Source organism: Gossypium arboreum, chromosome 1 (genome assembly GCF_025698485.1).
Source record: "Gossypium arboreum isolate Shixiya-1 chromosome 1, ASM2569848v2, whole genome shotgun sequence".
Taxonomy (NCBI): Eukaryota; Viridiplantae; Streptophyta; class Magnoliopsida; order Malvales; family Malvaceae; genus Gossypium; species Gossypium arboreum.
The window spans coordinates 10,722,953-10,741,528 of record NC_069070.1 but is presented as its reverse complement, the minus strand read 5'-3'; the positions used below and the strand labels follow the sequence as shown (position 1 = coordinate 10,741,528).

General features: G+C 35.1%; 2 protein-coding genes, 1 long non-coding RNA gene and 1 pseudogene across 3 annotated transcripts; 2 read left to right on the top strand and 2 right to left on the bottom strand.

Moving 5' to 3' along the window:
* Positions 1-6,345: 6,345 nt before the first annotated feature.
* Positions 6,346-8,333, bottom strand: LOC108482727 (uncharacterized). The gene is made up of 4 exons (XR_008281849.1): positions 8,258-8,333; positions 7,432-7,976; positions 7,254-7,344; positions 6,346-6,729 (listed from the first exon to the last, which is right to left on the bottom strand). It is a non-coding gene; the product is annotated as an uncharacterized LOC108482727 (long non-coding RNA).
* Positions 8,334-9,894: 1,561 nt separating this feature from the next.
* LOC108480409 (non-specific phospholipase C1) lies at positions 9,895-12,824 on the bottom strand. The gene is given in 6 exon segments (XM_017783400.2): positions 9,895-10,408; positions 10,656-10,832; positions 11,248-11,399; positions 11,401-11,488; positions 11,491-11,721; positions 11,724-12,824. Coding segments are annotated over 6 exon segments (1,584 nt in total). The 5' UTR covers positions 12,343-12,824; the 3' UTR covers positions 9,895-10,091.
* LOC108480410 (hevamine-A-like) lies at positions 12,419-15,456 on the top strand (annotated as a pseudogene).
* Positions 15,457-15,602: 146 nt separating this feature from the next.
* Positions 15,603-17,355, top strand: LOC108482514 (UDP-glycosyltransferase 71K1-like). Its single transcript, XM_017785648.2, has one exon. It carries the CDS (start codon positions 15,705-15,707, stop codon positions 17,097-17,099), a length of 1,395 nt encoding a protein of 464 aa, XP_017641137.1. The 5' UTR covers positions 15,603-15,704; the 3' UTR covers positions 17,100-17,355.
* The last annotated feature ends 1,221 nt before the right edge of the window (positions 17,356-18,576 follow it).

Sequence of the window (18,576 nt, the reverse complement as noted above, 5' to 3'; positions counted from 1 at the left end):
AATTTATATGAAATATGTGCAAGGATACTAACAATGTTGTTGTTTGACGCTTAGACAAGTGCCAAGCTATTGATTGAATGGTAACATGTTTAATTATAAGGAGCATTGAAATGGTAAGTACTTAGATGAAAATATAATTTAAGAGTTTGCGAATTTTTTTTCTATGATCCCGATTTAATTCCGGTTGGTTTCTAATGTGTGTTTTGGGTTTTGAGGGCCCAATAGAGAGACGTTATGATTATTTTCAAAATATGAATAATAAATGACTTTTATAAGTTTCTGAAAAATTCTTTGAATTTCTGATTTAGTCTTTATTTGTTTCTAAGAAGTATTTTAGGTCTCGAGGGCTCAAATTACAGACAACATGCATAATTATGATTGGTTTCTAACATGAATGCTATATGTTATGAAATGTTTGAATTTTTTGTCTGTATAAATTGTAAACTTCGATAATACTCTGTAACCTGTTCTGGCGAAGAATTCGGGTTAGAGGTGTTAAAAAATCCCTATTGTCGTATTAACTCGATCTGTGGATCATACTATTAGATTTGACTCTAATCTGGTAGATTTATGTCGTCCTATTTCTAGGATTGCATGCAACTCTACTCAATTACGCTAGATCTACTCTTAAACATGGTCTACTCCTCCTCTAATTTAAGCACATCAAATATAGATTAATAGTCTAGAAGTATTAAACCAAGAATTAAGCACATATAATTGAAAAAAAGATCCAAATAATTATTGCGTAAAAATAGAAATAAAATAATAGAATCTATCCTAGGGTTCATCTCCTCAAGTATTTAGAAAATTTGTTCATGCTTGCAAATAAAAACATCTAAAAGACAATATAACCACAAGAAACAAATAAACTTCAAAGAAACCAAAAAGAGATCTTCAATCTTGATGGAAACCTATTTTAGAATTCGCTTTAATCATGTTTTTTGAGTTGTTTTCTTGAGTATTTTATGACAGCTCTCTCCTATCTTCTTATTTTTATCATATATAAAAAAACACGTTTTCCCGCAGTTTGGAGTGCGATTCACTATTTCCATACGGTTTGGCACATGACCGTCTAGCAACCCATGTGGCTCACATGACAAATTGTCCAACACATATGGAATGGCCCAACCTATGTGGCTCCTTAAACTTGCTCCAATTTTTGCTCATTTTTTGCTCATTTTGCTCCTAACTGCTCTCCTAAGATAAAAAAAAACATGAATTTAAAGAATTGAGAGCATAAAATTCACCATTTTAAATTGAATAATCATCAAAAAATGCATTAAGAATGAGATTAAAACATGTTACTTTTAGTACATATCATCAAACATGTTCTTCACACTCAGGGGTTAGATCTTGGCAGGGCTCTCTACACCTTCACATATGAGGTGGCAGTCAATATTTTGGACAAAATTGAGAGGATATGAATGATCCCAATATTTGTATTTACTATCAAGCTTGATAAATAGCTATTCTCCGAGAACGCATTTGGGATGCATTGTACTGTCGCAAATTTTGCAATGATAAACCAAAGCTTCGGGTCTCTTTCTTTTTCGCATATATTGTACCAACGATGAAGTGGAGAGTCATTGATATCTCCATAAACACGCCTCATAGGATGTTCGTCACAGTTATGCCAAGTAGTTGTTAGCAATGTAACATGCCTCACATCTAAAGTAAAGTTGCAATCTTTGCATATGTATGAATCTTCTCGGTCGCCATGTGTACCACAAGCACTACAATTGCTCACATTTTCTACATCAAAGAAGAGGAAATGTTGTTCCTTTTCTTGATATGTAAAACTATGAGGAAGTGCAACACATAGAAAGCGGAGGACTAAGAGGATGTAATGTTACTTTATTCTTTGTAAGAGAAACCATTACAGTCTTAGAGGTACTGATAGCATTTAAAAATAACATATGTGAGAAGCATAAATTGAAATAGGAAGAGCCATACCCTAGTCTTCCTTGGCAGTTCAATACAAGCTTTGTGGAGAAAGAAATCACAATATAAATAATAGTAAAATGAAGAAATATGAGCAACATACACCCGTTATAATGCTTATTATCATTGATCTTGTCGTTGAATTTCAAGATGTGCTGATCATAACTAAAATGTGTTATCTCTGCAACTACAACATTCTCCCCAAATTTGGTTTCTCGAAGAACATGAATGATTAAATTCTCAGATTAATTAATTTCCTCGAATTCATTTAAATTCTCAAGCTCAATTATATCATACCAAAATTTGTTCCCCTCAATAGTGGCACAGTTGACATGGATAATGAAATCACAATTTGGTCGAGAACAACAATAACTTTCATGCTCCATATTTACCTTCTTATAATAGATTCTGCAGTCCCAAGTTCTAGAATCATGGCAACCAATGAAAAGAAAAAAGTTGTAAGAAAGGGGATGACAATGCAAGTTAAGTCTACTGAATCGAGGAAATGAAATGCAATCCTTCTGAACTTGAATGTTGAATGTAGAACAAATATATGAAACATTTTCACCCTGGGTGCCACATGCATCACAAGTGAATGAATTTGGCCTCGATAAGAAAGTAAATAGGTGTTCATGATATTTTTTATCTTCAATAATAGTTGGTGCCCGAGCACGTTTGCCATGAAAGTTAAGACTGAAAAATCAAACAACACTAAAATAATCTTGAGTGCTCGATTTGGAAAAGGTTGCAAAGACAATGATTCAACTCAAACTCAAGCTCAAGTTGGTGTTTTCGGTGACAAGGGTGGCTGATTTCAAGGGGTAATTCAACACATTTTTTTATGGAAAAAAATTCACAATAGAAACAACCATATGAATCGTCTACCAATTTGGTTGAAAAACTAGAGCAATTACTTCATTGGAGTGGATAATTATTGTTTCCAATGAGAAGCAATGGATGTAAATGGACAAGATGGAAGATCTTTATGAAGTTTCCATGAGTATCATGTTGAAGCAAACTATATTTGAGGTGAAAGGTAATTTTACAAGAAGAACAAACATAAATAATCTATTATTCAATGTAGGTAGAGTTGTCAATAGGATGGGTCGAGTGGGGTTGGGTGGAGCCCTAACAAAATTTTAGGCTAAATTGATTAGCCCGGTTCGACGCGGCTCGAAAAATAGGCCTAAATTTATTGTCCAATCCCAATCCAGATAAAAATGCTAAAACTCGGGCTCGACCTGACCGTATTAATTTTTTTAATTTTTATTTTTTATATAAAAAATTTATAATACACCAAATATACTAAAAATATGAAAAAAAAATGTTTCCCAACAAATTGAAAATAAATTAAAAAAGTCTTTAAACTTAAATAACACCAAAATAAGTACAACTTAACAAGAAAAACCTCTAAAATAGTAGCAAAATTAACACTAAAACAAGTATTATTAGGGGTGTTCATAGTTCGGTTAAAATCGAATTAATCGATTGAACCAATCTAATTCGGTTAATCGGTTGGTGGTCGAATTTAGTTCGGTCGAAGGTCAATTAATGATTTTTTAAATTTTGGTTCGATTAATTCAGTTCGAATTGGGTAATTATCAAAATTAATTGAAATAAATAATATATTATATAAAATATATTTTATATTAACAATGTATTTTTGAAGTATTATTTTTATATTAATAAAAATAAATAATATATTTTTAAACTATTAAAAGAATGAACATTATTTTTTATATATTTTATACTTATTTCAACCAAAAGACAAAAACATATAAATTTTGGTTAATTCGGTCAGAAATATTGTGATTCGGTTGATGTATTTTGAAAAAAATTCGGTTCGGTTAGCAGTTAAAGATTTTTATATTTTGAGTAATTCGGATCAATTAAAAATCATTTAGGTATCAAATTGGGAAAAAGTGTCCAATTTAAATATCAAATGTTATATTTAGTAATTTTTTAAAGAAAAGAATAGTTGGAAAGAGAGTGTGGAAGAAAAAAGAAAAAGAGCAATACAAATATAAATATTAATAAAGAAATGAAGAGAATAAAGAGAGATGCCTTTTACTTTGTCGGTTTTTCTTTTATAATGATACATATTTTTGTTCTTATTGTATGTTTTAGCATTTTAATCATGTTTAAAATTTAAGTTTATAATAATAAAAATCGATACTTTAATAATTATATATAATAGTTTTAAAATAATCATATATTCATGTAATGTCCATTGTATTAGTACGTCATAATTATATTTAATTTCAAATTTTATTATTCCTTTTCCATAAATCTTTGTACATTTAGAATTTAGTTTGAATTTTTTAAAATTTTGTTTTTTTTCAACTTATTATTTTCTTCTTCTAGTATATTTATCCTAATTTTCTTTTGCTGCCATTGGAAATGCTAATTTGGATTAAATAAAGATGTTGCTTGCCCTTCAAATTTCTTAGTATTTCAAGAATTTACACCATCTTTTCTATTATCATTTTACATTACTCTCTAGCATTATTCGGTGGATTGCGTGAGAAAGAGTATTAGATATCTTCCATGCATACTGCAAAACTTTAATGACTAATTGCAACCCATTAATTATTTACATAATGTAGAAAGATAGAGCTTGCAAAGCCAATGCTAAGACAACAAAATAAACATAAGACACACCAGATGTGGATGAACCTTGATTTGCACTTAACAAACCAATATATTCTATTTCTTCCAGAATTTATCTGCAACGATAAATCAAATACTTTAGGTCTCTTCTTTATTGACTTATGTCACAATAATATTGAAGTAGATAATCATTGTATTCTCTCCTTAAACAAGATCCAAAAGATGTTATTCAAACTTATGTTGAACAGTTTCTGGCAATGTAACGCACCTTTAAGTAGAAATCCTTGCATACTTTGTTTTTAAATATGTTTCTACCATTTAACTTGAGATGATGTAAAATGTGTATTTAAGAGATTGTAATAGATGCATATAGAGATAATATAATTTTTTAATCTTGAATTTTTATAACTAATGATAGTAACCGAATAACATATCACTAGACAAGTGTAAGCATTTTCAATAAGCAACGAAATTGCAACCATGCATGCTCTTCACGCTAAGACTTAGTTCTTGGTTGGGCTTTCTAAATTACTTCTCACATAAGGGTTGACAGTCAAATCTTTTGGAGTAAAGCGAGAAAATACGAATGATCCCTACATTTGTATTTACTACCAAGTTTGATAAATAGATTTTCTCTGAAAGCCCATTTGGGATGCATTGCATTTTCACAAACTTCACAATGATATAACCAAACCAAAAAAGAGAATGAATACAGAGGAAAACAGAGATATAAAATATTCCAATAAAAAATCATTCATATTTTTCTGAAAGAAAGAAAAGAATAGTTTCAAAAAGAGAGTATATAGAAAAAAAAAAAAGTGAAATAAAAAATGAAGAGAATAAAGAGATGCATCAATTTCTCTTTAGCCTTACTTTGTCAGGTTTTTTTTTTACATAAAAGATAAATTGGAGTACTGATCTTTCTTAAATCTCAGTAATGAATGCGATGATCTGCAGACAGAACCAACCTGCATACCCAGAAAAACTTCATAGTTTTAACTTCTTTTTCCCAGATTAAAAGAAAAAACAAAAGCAAACAAACAGTTTTTCATATGCCCATACTAGCAGAGTTAATAGAACACAGTTGGAACGAAGAAAATATACATATGAAGTGCTTTCACATTCCAACATGCTTCTTCAAAACTAGCTTTGTAAATGTCAAGTAGCTTTCTTATAATACTAAAGAATTGAAATATATATGCGGATTGTGTTACAAAAATTAAAGCTGCCCTTAGTTCTGAAAAACATTCGATTTACCTGAAAAACAAAATAAAGAAAATGCTTTCTAATTTTTTATATTTTCTTCAAAACAAGATTTTCATTTGTTATTTTCCATTACCAAAGGCAACCCAAAATATTTGATGAATCAGCAGCATTCAAGCAAATGCAGGCACAAGTGATTGACGATAATGGTAGCCCATATCAGAATTTCAGAAAAGACATGGTTCATCACAGAATATACAGGAGTAGAACAAAAACTGCTCTAACATGATCAAGTATTTATAATCATACCAACTGCAAGGAGTAACAGCAGATGGTTATAAAAATGAATAATTCCGTGAACATACCGCAATGTAATAGCTAGATCCAGACGCAACATATATTTGCTTTCATATCAATTTTGATAACATTAGCCTCCTGCTTTATGCACCAAACTTTCACCAGCTTCATTACCAGAAAAAACATCCATGACATGATATAGTCAACAATGAAGTTTTCATAAACTCATTTGAACTCATATATTGCATTGCTATTGCATTATTAATATTTAAAATATATAACTTATTAATCGTATTTAACCAGGTAAATCATGCGTTTTAAATAAGTTGAACATATTTACACAGATAACTTCTGTATCGATGCACAAGACTTACTAGTTAAATGTGTTAACCATGCAATCCTGTGTAACTCACGTAATAAATGTGACATGTTCATGTCAAGAACCTAAAAATCATTTACGCGTTGACCTATTTATCTGATATACAAGATTAAGACTCACCAACACAAATTGCAAATCTTCTGTGTACATAATGCATGGTTATCTCTTCATCGTTTAAGCAAAGAAAGAACACTTGGTTAAGATATCGAATATGTCACTGTTCCTTGCAACTATGGTTCTATCCAAGAGAAATCAACACTCCATGCTCGTTTTTCATGCTCTTCATATTCCATTAGACTCTGCCAAAGAAATTAAAAAAAAAATTAAAATATAAAACAAAAATTACAATTGGATCAACACACAAATTTGGCGTCTAAATGAAATATATGACCAAGGTGGTCGTGATTCACAGAGCTCTGTGCAACAACAGAAAAGTACAAACCTCAACTAGTTTAGATAAGGTTTAATCAAGCCAAGTGGAAGCATTAATGTTAATGGACAGAATGTTTAGGCCGCTTTTTTCTTTTAACTAACCAAAACAAAATAGTGGTTTAATGTGCATGAGAACCAACCTCATTCAGTTCAATAACCTTTTGCTTCTGTAAGCAATTCAAGAAATCCAGAAGTATTTGCATATTTGATGAACCAACATTCAAACAAATACAGGCACAACCATGTCAGAATTTCAGAACAGACATGGTTCATCACAGAACATACAGGAATAGAACAAAAACTGCTCTAACATGATCAAGTATTTATAATTATACCAACTGCAAGGAGTAACAGGACATGGTTATAAAAATGAAAAATTTCGTGAGCATACCGCAATGTAATAGCTAGATCCAGACGCAACATATATTTGCTTTCATATCAATATTAATAACACTGGCCTCCTTTGTGCACCAAACTTTCACCTGCTTCATTACCAGAAAATAAATCCATGACATGATATAGTCAACAATAATGGCATAATCAACACCGACGGTATTTTATACTTTTACCTGTGCTTATAAATGCCGGTAAAAGTGAGTGTTGTAGTGCATGTCATCTGTATCTTCTTCTAGAAGAAGAAAAGAAGATAAAAGAAGAAGGAGAAGAAGGAGAAGAAGGCGAAGAAGACTATTTGGGTGTCAAGTAAAGCTTGGATGTGGAGAAAAGAGTAGAGAAGAAGGCAAAAAGGTTATTTAATCTTAGAAATTGATTTTTTGCTGGATGGGAATGACAAGTTGTGGGTAAAGTATACTATTTAAAGATTCGTGGGAATTACATTGTTTTATGCTTGTTTCAACTTTAAATAAGCATCAAAAAACGTAATTCCCACAATCTTTAAATAAGTATAGTTAAACTACACTTCGCAATTCTTGTTCTGCAAAAAATCAATTTCTAAAATTTAAATAACCTTTTCGCCTTTTTGCTTATTCTTTTCTCCACATCTAAGCTTTACTCAACATCGGAATAGCCTTTTCACCCTCTCCTTCAAGCCTTCTTCTTTACTCTTTTCTTCTTGATGGTGGTCATAAGCTTGTCTTCAATTTCTATCATAGACCTGATTTTACAATTAGGGTTTTAGAATTTAAATATAATAATTAATCTATCTACAATGATTCCACGAAGTGTTCTTTTAATTATTTAATTATTATTTTATTATACCTTAAAAATCCAACAACAATTATACTAGCAATCTCACATTTAAAGTACTATTTTGTTGATTTTTTCAGACAACCTTGAAAAAATTACAAAACCAGCAGCACTTGTTTCATTTAAGTATATATATATATATATATATATATATTTTAACCTGAAAATTTTTATCAAGATTTGGTTTACCTCAACTCTTCGTCAATTCACTCTAGTCGTCAGCCCAAACCATAAACCTTCCATCCAAATACAGCAACGAATCTCTGCATGCATGCACCCACCATTTTCTTTCAATAAAATAAAAATATATTTTCTAATTAATTTTTCGATTCAATATTTTAAACTTAGGTATGAAAAAAAAAAAATCCTTCGGACCTATAAAACTGACGCCAAGGTGTATTCACAACTCGATGATCACCCAAAATCTAAAAAGCACAAAATGCACCACATAACATACCATGTGTATGTATATGTGTAATGTATGTTTATGTATATATATATGTCCTTTAAACATTAAAAAAAAAAAAGTTAAATGATTTTGATAATTTGGAGGGAAACAAGAATTTATGTTGGCTTGTTTCTTTAATAGAAAATTTCTCAAACAAATTATGGTTGTTTCTTTAATAGAAAATCAACTGTTGAGAATTTAACTCGTCCAAGTAAGAAAGCAAATGACATGATCATGAAACCATGGTCAGTATGATGACGGACGCCAAGAATCCTAGAGATATCTAATTTGATTACAAATAATACATACAGTAAATGCATGCAAAACTCATCAATAGAAAACCCATTAGATATCCAGTCAACCAAAAGGCATATACATACAAAGGGGGGCAATGCTGTAAAAGAATAAAAAAAAGAAAACCTTTTGAATCTGCTCAGTGGTGATGTTCATCAACTGTGGAGGCTGCTGCATATTTTCCTCTTCACAAAAGGAAAGAAATCCAAACCCTAAATTTTCTTTGAAACGGAAATAAAGATTGAAGAAGGGGACAAAGTGGGGTGTTTTGCTTCACACTGAAACGTGTATTTTTGGCTTTCACTCTCTCTTTTATATATTGGCTTTGCCTCTGCTCAACATAATTTCAACCCCCAACAAAAATATATACACTACTAAAACGACAACGTTAAGTATCGTTAAGTGATCAAAAGTGGTGCCATTTTAAGTTTCTTACATGAAAACAGTGGTCTAAATTTTGAAGGAGAAAAAGAAAACATAAAGACGAAGAAGAAAAGAGGAAGGTGAAAGATGAGGTACGTATTGAGGGTGAGATTGGGTTGATTCTTGATGGGGGCTGCAACGGCGTCATCTCTGGGTATCTACATCCTCTACAAGGATTACATGGCTGCCCATGAATCCATCACCCAACAGGTACTCTACCATTTTTTTTCTTTCATAGCATATAGGGTGCCTTTCGCTTTCTTGTGGAATTTATGAATTAATTTTAGGCTTACAGATTTAGCTCATTTGCAAAAGTTGTTGGAGGTATCAGGTATGGCAAAGATCGGGTATTTATTTGATAGTCTTTCATCCATGTGGTTGATGCTGCTGCTGACTTTTTCCCCCTATGCATTTGCAAGTTGAAGGAGGCATTGCGTTGCACATATAGCTGTTTGGAGGACTGTAGATGGTTATATGAACAGTAAAAGAATTTGTTGGTTTGGTTCTTTGTTCTGGTCCGGGAGATAAAGTGTTACAGATCTCTTGAAGATTAGATTTCATGGGCTAAATTAACCCAATCATAGGTGGCTTGCGTTAAGAGTAGAATCTTGTGTTGTTTGGTAGGGGAAGAGAAAATGGCATCTTGGATGAAAAGGCTCGATTTTGATACGTAACTAGTAAAACTCACACTGCTTGCTTAGTATACCTGAATAAGTACAGTACTACAGTTGACTTCAGTCAATGATATGAAGCTTTGATGCTAGTATACGTAGCATATTACCCATAAATATGTATAGAGAGTAATGTAAGAATTTAGAACTATATTTACATTGGGCCGTAGGTGATCGTATGGAAGAACTAATAGGCTTCCACATGTTGACTCTGATCCTCGATTCGACTGGTAAGAGAAGGCCTCATCGTTACAATTTCAGATTCATTAGCGTCGGCTCTTATAGCAGCCTTTCCAGCTTCCAGGAACCTCTTGACTGCATCCTCTACGTATCGGTTGGCTTCACCTACTCGCATGCTTTTCCCAGTATAAGGGTAAGTATTGAGGACGTAATCACCATTGAGCTGTGATGCAAGCTGAACCAGCTCAACTTGGAATTCTGAGAGGCTAGTATCTTCTTTTGGCCCCCATGGCCTCAATGAAGTCGTCACCTCTGGAAGAGTTTCTGCATCCAAATTCCTAGATATATTATAAACCGTTTCGGCCAAAATACAAGCATTTCAACTCTATATCTGACAATTATGAGACACGAAATGCTTTTGATATTTGAAATCAAAACCACCTTTACTTCTTCAGGGGACCGAGTGGGTGAAAGCTACGATTTTAGTGAGGAAAAGGATAACAATCCCGAGCAATGCCGAGAGCGAGCACAGATAAAAGCATTGCATAAAGAAAATGAAATTTGAGCATACCAGGACAGTCAGTTCGTGGAGTAGTACGTAGCTTAAAATAATTTTCAAATGTAGCAGCCCAGGCATCCCTCTGTGTCAGGAAATTTGAATTCAGGTTGAAGAGCTTCTTCACAGTTGCAGGGATGGAAGAATGCTCAAATTAGGAAGACGGTGTTGGCCCAGTTGGCTCGTGGATCACTGTACCAACACCAAGGGAGAGTTAAAGATATGAAATATACCACCATTAGAAGCAAAGCGATACTATCCTCTCCATTATCACGTAAAGGACAAGACGTCAAACCAACACCATTACCGATTAACCTCAAACGAAACCTTATAAGCAACCATTTCCGTCAAACCTTCCTCTAAATGACATTCAATTACTTTCATCTTTGATTTCCTAAAGTGTCTTAATCAACAATTAACTTGTACATGTAAAGACAACAAAAATCAACACCATCACAAATAAAAAAGGAAATTTTTTGTAACAAATTATAAAAATTATTAGCCCATCAAATGCAATCTCATTGAAATAATTTTTAAAGAGGAACCCATCAAAAATATCTAAGCTAATTTGTCTTTTAGAAAAAGAAAACAGAAAAAAAAATCTTACCAGTTGCCTTATCGATCCAGGGAGAGACCAAGAGAGTGGGGACCCTAACACCAAGCCTATTGAACTTGAAATAAAACGGGTCGGGTCCAACTATTCCTTCCGGGTTAGGAACACCCGAGACAGGTGTCGGCACGTGATCATAAAACCCTCTACCTGATCAGAAGCGCCATCTCTTTCCACTGCGGGCTACTTCTCGGTATCTCGTACACCTCCTTCACGAACCTCTGCCCACGCGCCACTCATGCGACGGGTGGTCGTCGTTCGCCGGAAACTCCTTCACGTCGAAGTAACGCTGCTCCACCACCACGTAGTTCGGCAGCTTCCCAAGCCGCGCGTGGAGCCGGAACTTCAAAGCGTAGTTGTGGAATTTGGTCAAGAACTTTAATTTCCTTAGACTTTTGAAGAAAAGGGTGGTCGGGATGTTTTGGTAATAAATGCCGAAGCTGAGGCCATTTTCGTCCAACGAATCGAAAATGTCTTTTGGGGGAATCCATAGATGAGGTCTTTCCTAAAATTACTCGTCGCCCCAAACGACGTTGCTGAATGAACGTAAAACCTGTTCGGTAGAGTCGAAGCCGGAACCGAAGCGAACCACCGGTCGAAAACGCCGAACTCGTTCGCTAACTTCGTGTAAACCGGTAACCGACTCGGTTTAAATCTGCTCATCACGGTTCTTCCCATTCCTTCACCCATGCTCTCCGCTTGTTGGGCGAAGCCGTTCATTGGAGCCGAGTCAGCAGAGCTGTTGTTCGACCCAAATATCTGTTCTCTGATCGCTTGAAAAAAGTGGCTTGGGTCAGAATCGACGAAGAGAGCATCGTCGGAGACAGAGATAAAGGGGGAGTTGGGGTCGGTGACGTTGACTGGGTTTGACTCTGTGCCGGATAGACCGTCTATGTCGGGTCTGGTCGATTTGAGCCAACCCAAAAGATGGTCAAAAGAACGGTTTTCCATCACGAGGACGACTAAAGTTTTAATGGGCCCTTTGATTTTGTGTTTCTTTCGGAAATTATAGTTAGAAGTAAGAGAGTGAGATGAAACGAAAAGGCAAAAGAAGAGAACAAGGGTGAAGGGTACTCGCCTGCCGGAACTCATATTCCGTTGACCGGTAAAACTAGAAATAGGGTTTCGATTGTCGGCAAGTTATTTGGAGAGAAGATTGTGTTAAGAAGGGAGAAAAAAATGGTCAGCCTATAACTGGGTTGGACATGGAGAGAGGGATTAATGAGCGTAAGTTGGGCAGATAAAAGTTTTACATATGGAGAGATGTGCTTGACCTTTACTTGTATGGTGCAAGGTAAATCTCTCATACTCTAAAAGTCATGATCTACTTACCTTGTCCTGGGTTCGTCCTAGCATTTGTTTGAAATATCTCTATTTGTAAATATTTAATGAGCAAATGCACAATATTTTATAATTTTTGATGATTTTTTATTGTTTATTCTGTAATCCCTCGAACGATATTTCATGAGCATGTTGTGTATAGAACAGAAGTAAGCTTATTTTGTATTACAGAAGCAGTTTATGTACATTCCCTGTTTGATTGTTAAGACTATAAGGCCATCAACAGGAAACATCCAAATATTGAGAAGAAAACCTACTAGGATGCAAAATGAGATGAAGCAACCAGCTCCACTGCTTGTATTGTATTGAAGCAAACGGGAAGTGCAACAAGATGTCCAATGATAGAACAAGTATATCCTGGAAAGTTGATATCCATAAAAGTCGATAGCATCAGCGGAAATGAGTTGTTATTGACAACGTATATAACTTCCGTATATAATCTTTATTCATGTTCTAGTCTATCATCAATATAGTTTGATGTGTTGGTCACTTCAAGTTCTTCTCTGCAAGTAGCGAACATAAAAGAAAACAATTTCTCGTTTAACAAAATTACTTACTGCAGGTGAAGAAGGCATAAAGTTCCATTAGTATGTTCTGCACTGCAGCTAAATCTTACTGGCATCCACAAGCATAGATGGACAGTATTGAAGAGAGGATAATGACAATTAGAGCACAAATGGATATGGTGAATGCCGTAGGATATAGGTATTAATTGGATTTGGTCGATATGGGTCTGGTTAATTCGGGTTTTAAAATTTTCAAGTCCTTTGGGGTTCTAGTGATTCAGGTTCACTAATTGAGTTTTTAGATGGTTTTTTTTTCTCTTGGATTGGGTCATTTTTGTTCCTCCTTTGTGTTTGAAAGTCGAGTTTGGATTATTTTTGGTTATTTCTTCAAGTCAATCCAGGTTTAGGTCGTTCGAAATTCATGTTTCGGTGTAGGTTAGATAGGTTTGAGGTTGTTAATTTTTTTATGGTCAAATGAAAGTAGAATTCGAATTTGGATTAACCAAATTGGGTTTTTTAGTTCAAATTAGAATTACCAGATCAGTTATGAGAACTAATGTTAAAAAGAAGTCCTAAGAAGTGCCATTAAAGTTGCTGACCTCTAACCTGAAGGTTTCTCTCCTCTCAAAACAGAGTAGACCAAAATAGTTTTGTCCATTTCTGTAAGAAACATTAGCGATAGAATTGTAATGTGGAATATAATAGCTTTATATTTTGCACCCATTTTATGGGTCAACCAAACCATTGAAGCAACGCAAACAGTTTCACTGTCATTTGCATTGCATTCAAGACATTGATGGCTATAGTAACCTCAGCTCCCATGCCTCATATACAACCAACTCAAGGAAAGGAGACAAAACTCTAAACAATGATGGAAGATGTACGTTTTAAACACATGTAAATTCAGTTTCAAACAAACTTTCTACGTTATTCCAAGGCTGCTTTTCTCCTATATTTAAGACCTTTTTTCATATACCCAAGCTTCAAAGAAAAAATTGTTTCTATAAAGATGGCAATAACTCGAGCAAGGCCACTAGCATTTTTATGCTCGGTCATTGTTTTACTCGTTGTTAATGTTGATGCTGGTGGAATTGCTATTTACTGGGGTCAGAATGGAAACGAGGGGACCTTGACGGAGACTTGTGCCACTGGTAACTATGACATTGTGAACATAGCTTTTCTTTCAACATTTGGTAATGGCCAGACTCCGATGATCAACCTTGCCGGTCACTGCGATCCCTACAGCAATGGCTGCACTGGTTTGAGTTCGGACATTAAATCCTGTCAAGCAAAAGGGATTAAGGTAATGCTTTCGATAGGAGGAGGTGCAGGGAGCTACTACCTTACATCGGCTGAAGATGCTAGGCAGGTGGCTACTTATCTTTGGAACAACTTCTTAGGGGGGACATCATCTTCTCAACCAATAGGTGATGCCGTCTTGGAGAGTCGACTTTGATATCGGAGGAACGAATCAACATTGGGATGACCTTGCAAGGTACCTTTCAGGATACGGAAAACGTGGTAAGAAAGTGTACTTTACCGTAGCTCCCCAATGCCCTTTCCCTGATGCTTGGGTTGGAGGTGCCTTGAAAGCCGGTCTATTTGACTATGTTTGGGTACAATTTTATGACAATCCACCATGCCAATACTCAACTTCAAGTATTGGAAATCTAGAAGATGCATGGAAGCAATGGACAACAGACATCCCTGCAACTAAAGTTTTCTTAGGACTTCCGGCAGCCCTTGCTGCGGACGGAAGTGGCTTCATTCCGGTAGCTGATCTTACCTCAAAAGTGCTTCCTTCTATCAAAGGTTCCACCAAGTATGGCAGCGTGATGCTGTGGTCCAAACACTATGATGACCAAACTGGATACAGTTCTTCCATCAAAACTGATGTTTAGTTTCCATTTGTATAGGAAATCTTGTACCAATGGCATGCAGTTTATGCTATAATAATTTTTTTAATGTTCTATATTAACAGAATGTCAAACTAAAATGCATTCAGCTGTTGGTCAGTGTACATAGGCCATGTGACGATTGACACAACGAACCACAAGCTCTCCAGGATCAAGTTCCAACCACAATGAGATATAAACCCCCCTTATTGTTTTACTCAGGTTTCCATGTTCTTGTCTATATGCAATTGCTACTAAGGTCAGACAATCTTTAAAAATATTGGTGCAGTAGGGTTTTTTCTAATAAAAGCTCCTTTATTTATTTTGCAGGTGAAGTTGAAAGGCAGACATGATAATGCCAGTTTTATATTGAAGTTGATCTCTTACCAAGCGGCATTATTAATCCTTTTATTAAATACAAAAACGTGTCGGCTTAACGAATTCAACTTTGTACTTAAATCATTTGTTAAATATAGTTTTCAGTTTCGAATCTGCCAACCCCAGCTAAATGCCTTCTTTTACCAAAAACAAAAAAGTATATGTAATCCAGATTTTCAATATTTGTTGCCTTTAGGAATATTTTTTTGTTTATCATACTCTTAGTGGAACATGTCCCATATTAAAACCTGTTTGCTGAACTACTTCCAATAAAATATAGAGTACAATAATTGCTACAGAAGTGAGAAGCAGCAGGCATCAAACAAGCTGAGAGATGAAGAAAGTAGAGCTCATATTCGTTCCAATGCCAGAAATTGGCCACTTGGTCTCAATTGTTGAATTCGCAAAGCTCCTGATCGATCACAATGATCGGATTCGGGTTACTATTCTTTCCATGAAGTGGTTTCCAGATGCTGCTTTAGATGCGTACACCAAATCCCTCACTGCTTTGCCACCTGATGGAATCCAACTCATTGACCTCCCTCGGGTGGATCCTCCCTCCTTAGCTCCTTGGAAGTCAGCCGAAAGCGTCATAGATGCATTCATCAAGTGCTACATCCCTCCTGTTAGAAACGCTGTCAGAGACATTGTTTCAATGAAATGTAGCTCGGATGAAACCAGAATTGCGGGATTAGTTCTTGATCTCTTTTGTTCACCCATGGTTGATGTTGCAACTGACTTTGATCTTCCTTCTTATATATTCATCACCTCAAATGCAGCCTTCGTGGGTCTCATGTTTTATCTACCAACTCGACATAGCTTGAACAGGTCCGAATTCCAAAGCTCAGATCCTGAACATGTGATCCCAGGCCTTGTCAATCCTGTCCCTACATATGTTCTTCCATTGGCTGTATTTAGCAAGGATGAAGGTTACGCTGCATATGTCAAAGTTGCTGAAAGGTTCAAGGATGCCAAAGGTATAATAATTAATACATTTGAAGAAGTTGAGCATTATGCTCTAAACTGTTTCTCCAACGGCCAAAACCCTCCAGTTTATCCAGTTGGACCAGTGATTAACTTCAATGCTCTGAGTTACTCAGACTCGGATGATAAGGTCATGAAATGGCTCGATGATCAGCCTCAATCATCAGTGGTGTTCCTTTGCTTCGGAAGCATGGGAAGCTTTAAAGCACCCCAAGTGAAAGAAACAGCACTGGGGCTGGAGCAAAGTGGGTTCAGGTTCTTATGGTCCTTGCGTGTGCAACCACCGCAAAATGATGCTTCAAAAATGTTACCGGAAGGGTTCCTGGAAAGGGTCCAAGGGAGAGGGATGATATGCAGTTGGGCGCCACAGTTGAAGGTTCTTGCTCACAAAGCAATAGGAGGGTTTATATCTCATTGCGGTTGGAACTCAATCCTGGGAAGCTTGTGGTTCGGTGTACCAATTGTAACATGGCCTCTGTATGCTGAACAACAGGTCAATGCATACAAGATGGTGAAGGAATTAGGATTAGCAGTGGAGATGAGGTTGAACTATAGGAAAGATAGTGATGAAGTGGTGATGGCAGATGAGATAGAGAAAGCTGTGGGGATGGTAATGGATGGTAGAAGTGAAATGAGAAAGAAAGTGAAGGAAATGGGTGAGATGGCAAGGAAGAGTGTTATGGAAGGTGGAACTTCAGTCAATTCTATTGGAAAACTGATAGAGGACATGATAGGCAACAACTGATATGGAATCATAGCTGGCGTCATTGATACTGTTAATTTATTTCAATACATTTGAGATTATATAATTATATATACATGCACTACAACTGATATGGTATCACCGCTCCATTTTCCCTTGTAACCCAAACAAAGAAAGAATGAAGTTTTCTTTGTATCCCCTGTTTTTGTATTTTTCACTTTCTTTGTTTAATGTAATTAACCCAAAGTGATAATTATGATGAAGATAGATAATAGATCTGCACATTCCTTGGCCTAAAGAGGGTTACATAATGGAAATGAATACTTAATAGAAAAGATGCCTACTTAATGTCTGTAATGGTTTGGATTAATGAATACAATTTTAATGATTTCCAAAAAAATATAATGTTGAAAAGAAATTGATATTTAGTTAACCTGGTTTAAGTTTTTCGTGGATGAAAGATGATTTCATTTCAACAAAAGAGAGGTTCAAAATTTAACCAGTACAATATAGATGAAATTAACTCAAAGTGTGCCCTTCAATATACATGAAATATTCAGCTAAAGCGAGGTATTGTGTTTCGATTACAATTAACTTATCTAAAAGTGGATTGGGAGAAGGATTACTACAATACAAAGAGAACTTCAAGAACATCCTACTGAGAAGCATCAATCACTTATATAAGAAAATCGTATAAATGCGTGTAATCTCGCATACCATACCAGTCCTCCAATACTACTGGTAAAAGGTTCTGGACAAACACTTGGTGAAAATAACATTAGGCATAGGAAAATGAACTTTCGACAGACAACAAAGTTGTGAAAGACTTAGAAAATGAGTCCCCAAGACTCGAGGAAACCTCCATCCAAGACAAAGGACAGAAAAATCATTAATCCAAAACAGGCCTCATCTTACCAGTAAAATGGCCGGAAACCGGCATATAGACGAAGCCAGGGGAAGAAACGGGATTTGTGACCAGCTGTTCCACGGCCAAACAACTGGTCACCCTAACTAAACTACTGACCTAAAGACTAAAACAGCAACACCGCCGCCGGAGATGTAGAAAACGGCTAAAGGCGGCTCTCTTTAACTTGAAACCAGCGACGAAGTCTCTCTTCCACCTAGAGGAAACACAGAAGTGGGAGATATCTAAAGGTTGCCGGAAAAATGCAGCACAAGCTCCAAAACTTAGTTGACAGAAAACAAGGAGGTCGAGGGACCAAACAGGACAGCCGAACATACAGTGATGAAGAGGAGATCTATAAGTTGTTATGTTAAGTTGTTTTGAATTTTTATTTATTTTAGTTTTTATTTTTGGTTTTGATATTTCTTTTAATTTTGATATAATATTATTTTTTATAAATATTTTGTATGTTTAATTTTATAGTAAATATTAAATTAATCGAAAGTTTTTATTTAAATTATTGAATTAATAAAAAATTTATTTAAGTTAGTGGGCTATTAGGTTTTTTTTAAGTATTTATTGACAAGTAGAATAAATTACTTAAAGTTAAGTCGG

Excerpts from the sequence above, each read along its gene's own strand:
- LOC108482514 (XM_017785648.2), top strand. The coding sequence starts at position 15,705 with ATGAAGAAAGTAGAGCTCATATTCGTTCCAATGCCAGAAATTGGCCAC.